Source organism: Arachis ipaensis, chromosome B03, assembly GCF_000816755.2.
Source record: "Arachis ipaensis cultivar K30076 chromosome B03, Araip1.1, whole genome shotgun sequence".
NCBI classification, from domain to species: domain Eukaryota; kingdom Viridiplantae; phylum Streptophyta; class Magnoliopsida; order Fabales; family Fabaceae; genus Arachis; species Arachis ipaensis.
In genome coordinates, this window is record NC_029787.2 from 8765188 (window position 1) to 8776336 (window position 11149).

The 11149-nt window shown below is 34.2% G+C and overlaps 3 protein-coding genes across 3 annotated transcripts; all 3 read right to left on the reverse strand.

The window, feature by feature from the left end:
• LOC107634069 (chaperone protein dnaJ 11, chloroplastic) lies at nucleotides 2776–3569 on the reverse strand. Its single transcript, XM_016337652.2, has one exon. It carries the CDS (start codon nucleotides 3325–3327, stop codon nucleotides 2998–3000), a length of 330 nt encoding a protein of 109 aa, XP_016193138.1. The 5' UTR covers nucleotides 3328–3569; the 3' UTR covers nucleotides 2776–2997.
• Nucleotides 6282–7811, reverse strand: LOC107628755 (PI-PLC X-box domain-containing protein DDB_G0293730-like). Its single transcript, XM_016331350.2, has one exon. It carries the CDS (start codon nucleotides 7464–7466, stop codon nucleotides 6510–6512), a length of 957 nt encoding a protein of 318 aa, XP_016186836.1. The 5' UTR covers nucleotides 7467–7811; the 3' UTR covers nucleotides 6282–6509.
• LOC107628754 (pentatricopeptide repeat-containing protein At2g21090) lies at nucleotides 8573–10971 on the reverse strand. Its single transcript, XM_016331349.2, is given in 1 exon segment — nucleotides 8573–10971. A coding segment is annotated over 1 exon segment (1728 nt). The 5' UTR covers nucleotides 10714–10971; the 3' UTR covers nucleotides 8573–8985.

Sequence of the window (11149 nt, forward strand, 5' to 3'; positions counted from 1 at the left end):
AAATAAAAGAAAGTAATTAAAATTTATACTTATTACATAATGATATTCGATATCTAAAATAAACCTTATCTTAAATAAAGGGTACTCGTATATTTAGATAAGTGTCGAAAATTTAAATTTCACTTCGTACATGTAGCAATTCATTGACCAACAACAAATTTATAAATAAAATTTTGAATAACAAATTAATTCTTAGTTTGCCAGAATGAAAAATACAGCAAAAATTCAAACAAAATATTAATATAATCTCCTCCAAAATAGAATGGAGTTTACACAATATGTCAACAAGAATTAGACGAGTCGAATATCATTTTTTGTTGCTGTTGTATCAATCCATATTAGCCGCAATAACTAATTATGTTTAACTTAGAGAAGAAAAAAACTTCATGTGGGAGAATTGGTACCATCAATATCAAGGTCTACATCTAGTAAGGTAGAATGTTAGTTTCATCTAGTAGTGTTTAGGGTTTAGAGTTTGATTTTGATCATTTACTTCACCAAAACTGCGCACAATAGCTTTTTGATACGGAGATTTACAAATCGGATCTTGCCAAGCCAAGAAAAAGAAACAAACTTAGCATACGTGATAAATGACAAATATATCATAATATCAAGCATAGAAATTCAACATATATGATCATATATCAATAACTAACTTCAACTTTCATAACCTTTCAATTTCCCATGAATATCTTTCTATTACATTAAAGACAAATTAGCCTCAGTGTTATGTCATCATGAAAGCATACATATGGATTGACTAACCCTGATTAATACTATTATATTTGCTTTAGATCATGCTAATAATTAAGACATATTAAGATTATTATTATAACTTTAGATCTGTTGATTTGGCGGCTTTCTTTAATTTTTCATCTAGCATACAAAAGGAATAGTGTTTTGATTGAATATATACACTGTTAAAAATTGTATCTAATACTAATGTTTTACGTGGAAAATGAATTCCTTTTGTATTCTCTATCGTATTCTATAGTGACATATTTAGCTGTTGCTTTTATTTTCACATATGCCATGATTCTCAATTTTTTTATTTTTATTTTAGGGTTCTGCATATTTTATTTTCTTGCTTATCATCATATTATTACTTTCATCAGAAGTAAGATTCCTTCTTGTTTGTCTTCACCTTTTGAAAATGATCTATGAAAAATGCAAAGTAAAGACAGGCCAGTTTGAAAAAACATCATAAATTGTGCATATCTTCTTTTAAATGTAACACAAATAGCTCTATTCTATTTTTACGTCAAACACAGAGTGCAAGTCCATAACTGTACACCAAAATTTTTAATATAATCCTTAGGCTCACTTTTGGAATTTATTAACCATAATATAATATGAAGAACAATAGTCAATTTCAGTTGCAGTTTTTCATGAATATAATTCAAATAACATGAAGGATGCAGAATTTTGTTTGCTCCATTTGGTATGATGAGTGTAAATAAAGTTTTGATTGATGTAAATTATTCTATATTGCCGGCAGGTATTTTTCCGATGTGCTTTCATTGAGAAATTTTTATTTTTATCCTTTATTGATAGGGCTAACTCAATTAAAGAGAATGACCATATGGTAGGTTGCTCTAGCAGATGTAGGTATATACTTGAATTGGCATAATTTATTTATTTTTTCATTTTTTTTTCTTTTAAATCGATCGAGATAATCAGTGATTAAGGTTCTTAGACAAATGCTCTTTAATTTAACCTAACCTGTTCTGCATCACTATACTAGATAAATGACCAATTTAGTATTTATGCATAAGATTGAATATAATACATTTTAATTGGTTGGTTCTTGGATAGGAATGATGACCACAGCTTGAAGACAAGTCATTAGAAATAATGAAGAGTATGGGCTGCAAAAACATGCAATAGAAGAAACCTAACAAAACCAACTAGTCAATCTTAATTTGAAATTTTGAATTTAGTAAAAAAAAAAATGTGCCACTCACTGTGAATTAGTGATAAGACTCTAAAGACTAAAGAGACATTCATTCTAGAAAACACATGATTGATGCAAAACATGATTTCACATTGTGATAAGGTCAAGTTAGAATTCTAAGTTGGTGGTAAGGTCACTTGGATATCAAGAGTATAGACAAGTGAGAAAATTGGCCACATATCATATCTTTCTTGAATCTCTTCTTATCCAAAACCTAATTGCCAACCATACACATATAAAGTCAAGTGGTCCACCTCAGGCTTACGTGTCTCCATGTATGTGGTTACCACTTAAATCAAATCCATTCAAGCTCTTGTAGATCATGTATCCTTAAATATGAAATACTTATATATTAATATATGTTTTAAGAACACTTCTAAGTTCTAACTATACTGATATTTCTAGTAAAGCTATGGAGTATAAGACTAGATGGGGTCATACTCATACACTCATAACATATAGTAAAAAGACAAAACACAAATCCCCAAGTCAAAGAAGATCCTATTTGGTTGTCAAACATTTTTAGACACTGGTATATATCCTCAGTTAATACGAGAGAGATTTTGTCCTTTGATGCATGTCAATTTGCAATTAGATCTATGCTAAGGTCAGATCTACGTTCCTGGCACATGCTTCACTCTTCCCTTGATCAGAACACTTTGTTATTTTACAACCATGCTAGCCGTTACTATAAACTACACATTGAAAATAAATTAAACAATACATGTATTTATACATAAATATGACTGATTTTAGTGTACAAATAATATTTTTTATTATTTTATCCAAAGTTTTTATTATCTTTATTTTGATTTAAGGAAAATAAAGGGTTAACTCGTGAATCAACTTCCATATAGTAGTGTTGTTTAATTGTGTTCTCTACTCTCTAGGATCATGTATATTGTATACTACTATTCATTTCTGGTTTTATATGTAACTTGTAAGATAACAAACGAAAACGGGTACTAGCTAGTAAATATTCTTAGAACACGCATTGATCAGAAGCGTACAAAAAAATGGCATTAATACAATGTAATACAATACTACCAACATTGATCTGTTTCCCACTTCCTCCCTTGTTGAGAAAATGATTGGTATGTTGCAGACATAGAAGCTGAAGTAGCCATGTTTGATGAAGATCTCATCATGATCTTGTGTCCATAAGTTTCTCTATCATACTTAGCTCTCTTATCTGGGTCTGAAAGTGTTGAATAAGCTGAATGGATCTTGATGAACATGTTGGCCGAGCTTTCCTTCTGATTCATGGCCACAACATCAGGGTGGCATGTTCTTGCTAGCTTTCTGTATGCAGCTTTTATCTCATGCCCGCTTGCTCCCATTGAAATCCCAAGCACCTCATATAGTGAAGCCATAACACAAACAGAGTCCTCTGTTTTCAGTTATGCTTTTAATTTCTTGAACAAGAATACAACACTTTGGTAAGAAAATGGAACACTCTTGAGGGTATACACTATAGAGATTGAAAATGGATAAGGTTTGAGGAGTAACATATGCTATGTCTCATTATATAGAGAAGAAGAGAAGTAACATATTTCATTGCCTTTATTCTTGATATTTTATTTCACTTTTGACTGTAGTAATTTAATAATACTCTCTCTTATTTACTTTTGTGTTTGTGTTTTTAATATTAATGTACAGAAAAGAAAACATATATATTATGAAATATTTAAGAATTTCTCTATTAGATGTCTCAGAATTATAATTGTTGTGAGTTGTGAATGGCTGAGTGTGGATGAGGTTGCATCCATGTCAGTGTATGTTTTGTTTTGTTTATTGATTCTGTTTAGTGCTGAGTCAGCACACTGTCTTCAAATGGATAGGGTTTGCGCTTTTGCATCATGTCATGTGGACCTATTTTCCTTGTCTCCAAAATCCTATTGAGAAATAGAGGTTACTTTTTTTTATATTTTTTTGGTTTAATTTGAAGTTTTCAACACCTTTTTCCCCTGAAATATTGGGGGTATGATTTAGCTTAACAAATGTAAAATCGTCTTTACTTGTCACATGTTAGTCTTTATCTGAAATCTCATTAAAAGGATTAAAATAAATATGAAACTCCAAATCCTGAAAATGTTTTTTATTTCATTTTTAAATTTTTGTTAGACTTGTATGTAAGACATTTCCATATTTGTAATTATGGCTCAACACTTATATATGATATTGGGCTAAAGATTTAATAATGCAATAACAATAATCAAATGTAATTGAAGGAGAAGATAATAGTGCCAGCACATGCACTTAGCAAGATAATGAATCAACATCAAACACAATTATGATTGATATACCAAACAAAACACAATTATGTCTTCTTCTAATGCTGCCACTAATGACAATTTGACCTTTTTCTTTAAGTATGTTTTTGTCTAACAGATCTTCTTAAAAGCAGTGGTCTTCCACAACATTAATGTTTGGCATTGTTCATCATTTCACTGAATTTTACTTTTATTTTCATTATTGGCACAACAAAAACTATTTCTATTGTTCATCATTTTACTGTATTTTTTCCCATAAATTCCTCAAGTTATCAACTCTTTCTAAGCTGTTGTCTCATGTTACTTCGTTTGGTCCCCTCCCTCTATTTTCTGTTCTTGTCAGCCATATACGCATTGGTCTTAAATCCGTGACCTTAAAGTCACATAGAGAGAACTCAACCATTGTTTCAAGGCAAAAGAGCTAAGATGCAAACTTAGTTATATATGTTTTAGTGAATCACATAATTCATTAACTTTGGTGGATTATGTAAGAAAATCTGATTTCTGAATGACTAGAATGGTGGTAGGCCTTGGATTAAGCAATAGGATATAACAAGTTGGCTGAATATCAAATATCAAATTGTACTCATTTTATGTTAACTAAATTTTTATCTCATATATTTCTCCGAGACATCTTCACAGTCTTGTAAAAGGAGGTTGACTAGAGTGTCATCAATTTTTTTCGTTGTCCACGGTATCTCCAACCCGACAGGCTAATGAATAAGTAGATCTGAGTTCCATTTAAGAGTCTGCTGCTGGCTAATGAGTTGTTGTATGCATAAGACGAGATTCGAACTCCCAACACTTGTTTAAGCAGACGAGTGAGCTGACCACTTTACCCACCCAAGTTGTTTATCAATTAAATGTATTAGAAATCACACATTCTTTGGGAATATGTTCATAATAGCCCTCAAAAGTGTTTGATAATACTTACTTCTTAAGCAGTAATTAAGACTAGTTAATGCTATTGCTGAGAATCTGAATTAATGTCTATAGTCATTTTAGCAGGTTTGATCATTTAAAGAACGGTTTTGCTAGGTAGATAATGACTTTTGTAAACAATATGAACAATGGGCTCTAGAAATGATCCAATAACATAAAAAAACACTCCACCCCCAAATTATCTCCTAAATCCTAACATTAGAATAACCATCCGCACACCTAATGAATTGAACATTCGGCATATCCATTGTACTAAAGCCTAGAGATTCAACACAATCCTCCTTTTCCTTAAATTACCTTATTGAAAGTTATTTGGGCCAACACTTTATGTAATAGTGCACCTTTTCTGTTTGCAGCAGAATAACAAGTGGTCTAAACATTGGAGGAAGCTATCGACCAAAAAAAAAACATTGGAGGAAGCTTTAATCAGTTTATTCTGTTTAGAAAAAGATCAGTGTGGTTTTCTATTCTGATTCCTCATCATTTCAGCTCCCAAAATGTTCTTGTAAAGTTTGAGTGGATTGAATTATTTCTAGCAGCATTCCAGCATTTTGTTCTGCATAATGCTCCCTGAGTGTGTAGAATGTTGTTTAATTTTATTATTAATAAACAAAGAAGTGTATGAATAGTTAAAGTCTCTATTTAATGCTTTTAGGCCCACAATTCCAGATTTTTGTTTTCAATATTGGACCTGAGATATTTCTCTCTGTGGAAGACATTTGAGTACGTTTTGACCCTACAATGTCTTCCAATTTGGAGAAATTGGTGATAAAATCATGTTGGCATGAAGCTTCCTTGATTGGAAATCAATATGGTCTTTCTTTTATGCTATTTCTAATTTTAAAGTGATTAAACTCTTTTTTTTTTTCTTGTAATCCAATCATATATGCTATTTCGTCAAAACAAGTTTTATTTCCCTTCAAGTATAGGTACATATTTTTGTTACAACGTGAACGTATCTTCAAGATTGATCTCTTAAAATTTTTAATTGCTTAAGGCTCATCCAAAATTTAATAACCTGAAACTCTTGCAGGTTGCACTCTGAATTTATCCCATTGAAAAATACACGCCAATTCCATTATTCTATGATCAATCAACTAAAACTAACTAAACATATTAAACAACCGATTAGTTTTGCAATAAATTATGGGACTTAAAATTATATTCATTCCTCTGATATTTCTGGTTTTCTTCATGGGAATTAAATTACACATCCATTTTTCCCCTTACATCATAACTTAAAATCAAATACAAATAAATCTGTACAATTAAAAAAAGCTAGAAGGATAACACACATCATCAATCATCAACACATGAAGAAAAACATAACAGAACTTGTTTCATGCAATACCCTTCACCCTTGCATATGTGAGTCCAACACAAGCACCAACAAAATCCTCATCTATAAAATCTGTAGAGAAAATCTGCAACCTATCACCAATCTGTTTGGTGAAACATTGAGATATGAATAGCCTTGCAAAAGCATGAATCCTTTCAGTCACTGGTTTCACACACACAATGGGGTTATCCGGCACCGGAGTAACCGTGTTCTCCACCCTATAAAAGTACTTTCTAGTATTCACAGGTTCTTGTTTGCTCAAATAATCCAAGTTGCTTTCAAACTTTGTTTCTGGCAAATCAGTGTTGATCCAATTATCCTTCAAATACCCTTCACTCCACAGCATGCTACCAGCTTCAGGCTTTGGCAATTTTCTTGGCTTCCAAACACAAATAACCCTCCTTGGTAGCACTTCTCCAATGGTTTTATCAAAAACTTGTTCATCATTTGGTATAAGGTAATCCCCTAGTTTTTCCTCTAGATACTTATCAAACTCTGGAGGATCTTCATGTCCATATTCTGTTCTAACTTCAAGGATTATGATCTCTGATTCGGTTTCAGACAAGAACTTCTTGATATCATTAAGGACAATATCTACACTGTAAGTTGTTAGAATTCCATGGCATACCTTTCTATCCTTCTGCACTCTTATGTCTAAAACGCGTGTCCCCATCAAAAGTTGTTCGTATATGGAGTCAGATTGGCATTGAGCAAAAGGGCGAGTGATGAATGGGATTCCAATCTTGTCGGTTGCAGAATCATGGGTTCCAGGCCAAACTATCTTCTTGATTTGAAGCTTTTCTGGGTTGAGATCATGCATCCATGTTTTCCTGTTTATAAGGAAGTAATCAGAACCTGGATAGTCTTCACCTTCGAATCTCATGAGATCATTTAGAGTTTTCTTTTGTGTTTGAATTGCTCTGCGCCTCTCAATCTGTTTGGAAACCACATCACCCATCTTAATCTGTTTGATGATGATGATGCTGATAATGGTGTTGATGTTGATGAAGAAGAGGAAGAACAAGATGGCGTTGAAGTTCTTCCAATTCTTCTGTGATCCTGAATTTTGTTGTTTTCTTTTTGTGCAGCTGGAGTTAGCAGTTGTTGAAGGAGTGTGTTATGTTGTTGGGAGCTAATATATAAAAACATGGTCACACGTCAAAAATGGACTGTTTTGTTTTATAATCAAATGAGTTCTTAACTATCTTGCTGAACTGGACAAAAGGGTTTGTGTAAATTATGAAATGATTGTTGTTGTGCTTTCTTCACTCAATTTGTTTATCAAGTGTGTTTTGGCTTTGCTTCATGGGAACTTTCGCCCTAATTATTGGTAAGGAGTTATGGTGTTGGTTTTTGCTTTTGATTGGTCCACTTGTATGGCTCTACAACCTCTTCTGACTTGGTATTTGTTTTGGTTTCTTGTTGGTTATGAACTTAACATAATCCCTATTTTAAATGATTACGTGTAAAGCCAACAAACACAAACGTTTGACGAAAAGGATTTGCTAAATTTTCCTATACTTGAAAACCAAATATTCCACCTGTTCCGGAAATTACCTGAGATGGTAGTTTGGACCTGAATGTGAGGTCCAGACTCGAGGCCGCATCTGACTTAGGTGCTACTGTCCAAGTTTCTCGTGAGGAGGTAGTACCTGCAAGAGGCTCCGATAACTTAAAGTTAACTTTGAGCAGATTTTTAGTAGATTAAGATTTGAATATACCTGAGGGTGTTAGTGTATTTATAGTAGAATAGATAATGAACTTTTGAAGTAGTTCCACATTTGTTGGCAGATAATTGTTCCCTTCATCTTGGGAGTTTGTTGAGATCTATCTTCTAGAAAAGATTTAGGAAGGTAGTTACTTATCAGATAAGTAAGACTAGACCTCTTTTGTGTCGTACCCGACCTCTTAATAAATCGGGCATTAAATCAATATAAATTAAATCTAGTTCAATTAGACATCTAGATGGCAATAAATAATAATATAGAGAATCTCTTCTATAATTGCGTTATATTGTAAACTACAACCTCAAACTTCATATAAAAAAAATAGAAGCAAAGCTCATAAGGTTTAACCTCTGATGTTTATCATTTTCTTGTTTTATTCCATTTGAGAAGAATACACATTAAAGATACAAGAAAATCTTTCATTAATGACTATATTCTTCTGTTCTTCCTACCAGTCCCTTTCTCATTCCTCCTCAATCTTTTTGGAGGAAAACATCTCATAAGTATACCAATGTGGTATAGTTCAACTCTGCAGAATCCAGAATTAATAAAAAAGATTGAAAAAAAGAAAAAATACTAATAAACAAGTTGTGGAAACTATAATCCTGCGCTCTACAAAAAATGATCTACTGAAAAAAGATGTCTCCAACTTTCACATTTCCAAGTTAGGTAATGCTGTAAAGGTACATTTTCTTCCATCTGAGTACTGAAGTGTCCCAAAGCCGGTTATATAGTTTCCCTCAGAGGGTGTCACCCGTCTGGTACAGCGAAAGCGTGAACCTTGTTTTGAATTTGAACTCAAGTGACGGCTTGATTGAGCCTCAAACATTGCTCATGCATAATCTGTCTCATTTTCTCAAGAGACCCCCTTTTCACGAGTGCAACATACACACTTGAAAGTAACAAGTAAGCAGCAGTGGATTGAAGCTGCAATCTAATAGGGAATTTATGTACTTCTCTTTCAAGTTTTGTACTTTCAAGCTTTCTCGATAGATCATGCGAACTATTCTCAACATGCTCACCTGGCTTGTGATCCATCACTTGTAGATCATTCCCTGATTCATTAAAGCATCCAGCGCGATGCAACAGATTAACTAAGCATGCATAGTGTTCTTGGTCTGGGACAACACCATGCTCACTAGTCATGGACATGAAAAACTGAAGCCCTTCCTGCACAAGACCTGAGTGACTGCAAGCATTAAGAATTGAAACAAAAGTGGCCTTGTCTGGCTTCACTCCTGATCTTAGCATATCGTTTAGCATCATAATTGCTTCTATACCATAGCCACAGTAAGCCAGCGCCGATATCATTGAGTTCCACAATACTACATCTTGCTTATTTCCATTTATATTAAACACTTTCTTGGCAGTTTCTAAAGTTCCACATTTTGAATACATGTCAATAATAGCACTAACAACAACAGTATTAGGTCTGATGTTATTTTGCACCAAATATGAATGTAATTGTTTACCATGTTTCAATGAAGCAATAATAGCACAAGCCAAGAAACAACTATGAAATGTATACTTATCAGGTCTAACTCGATGCTGGATCATCTTTCTAAACACTCGAAGAGCTTCATGACCCATACCGTTTCTAGCATAACCTCCAATCAGCGATGTCCATGAATAAGAATTCTTCTGTGGCATCTCACAAAAAACTTCAGCAGCTGATTCCATGTTCCCACATGCTGCATAACCCGAAACTAGTGTTGTCCAAGCAGGGATATCCCTCACGGGCATCTCATCAAACAATCTCCTCGCCTCCTTCATCTTCCCACACTTTGCATAAGCGTCAACAATCGAGCTGGATACAACTACATTGGTCAAAAATCCAACAACCAAAACCTGCGCATGAACCTGCCTAGAAAGCTCAAAGTCCTTCAGCTTCACACAAACAATCGACACACTTGCAAAACTAAACCCATTATACCCAATACACAATCTCCTCAACTCCCCATAAAACCTCAAAGCCTCACCAAACACCCCATTACGCGCATACCCAACAATCATCGTATTCCACGACACGAAATCCCTCTCAGGCATTCTATCAAACACACGCCGAGCCTGCTTCATCATGCCCAATTTCACATACCCAGAAATCATATTGTTCCAAGAGTACAAATTTCTAGCCTCCATTTTGTCGAACACCTTGCGGGCACTAACAAAATCGCCGCAACAAAAGTACATACAGATCAAATGGTTGGCCAAATACGTAGTGGGGCGTTTGAAACCGGTGAGCTTGAGATGCAAATGGACCAATTTGCCCTCACGGTAGGATTTGGAGGCGGAGCAATGGCGCAAGAGGATGGCGAGAACACGAGAAGGTAAGCGAATGCCCTTAGGGTGGAAGTGATCGAGAGATGAAACGGCGTCGTAGAGGGAAGGAGCGTTGAGGAGGGACTTTGAAATGCAGAGCTTGAGGGATTTGAAGCGCTTGAGCTTGTTGAGGGGTGAGAAGGAGAGAGGCGATGGCATTGCAGAGGAAGAAGAACATGTGAGTTGCTGTTACGGTTCGTCGTCATCTATGTGTACGTGCGGTGGTGGAGAAGCTCCGGCCACCATGGACGGGGGATCTAGGAGAATGAAGGTGGTGGCGGCGGATAATAATGAAAATGGTGGTGGGTGAACCACATACAGAACCCGAACGCACAGTACGTGTCAAAATCATGGGCCTCTTCATCTTGCCGAAAAAACAAGTACTATTCAACAACAAAAACTTAACTCACACCAAAAACATTAAATCATCTGACCAAAAATCGGAAATTTTAAAATTAATCCAGATTTACATATATATATATATATATTAATAGTGTCGTTATTTTTTTAATTAAAAATTTAAATTATGAATTTTTTAATAGATTTGTGATAGTGTAATTTTAACTTGAGTATTTTTTATAAATATTATTGATCA

What these genes read in the sequence shown, in the direction of transcription:
- LOC107634069 (XM_016337652.2), bottom strand. Translation starts at nt 3,327, where the DNA reads ATGGCTTCACTATATGAGGTGCTTGGGATTTCAATGGGAGCAAGCGGG.
- LOC107628755 (XM_016331350.2), bottom strand. Translation starts at nt 7,466, where the DNA reads ATGGGTGATGTGGTTTCCAAACAGATTGAGAGGCGCAGAGCAATTCAA.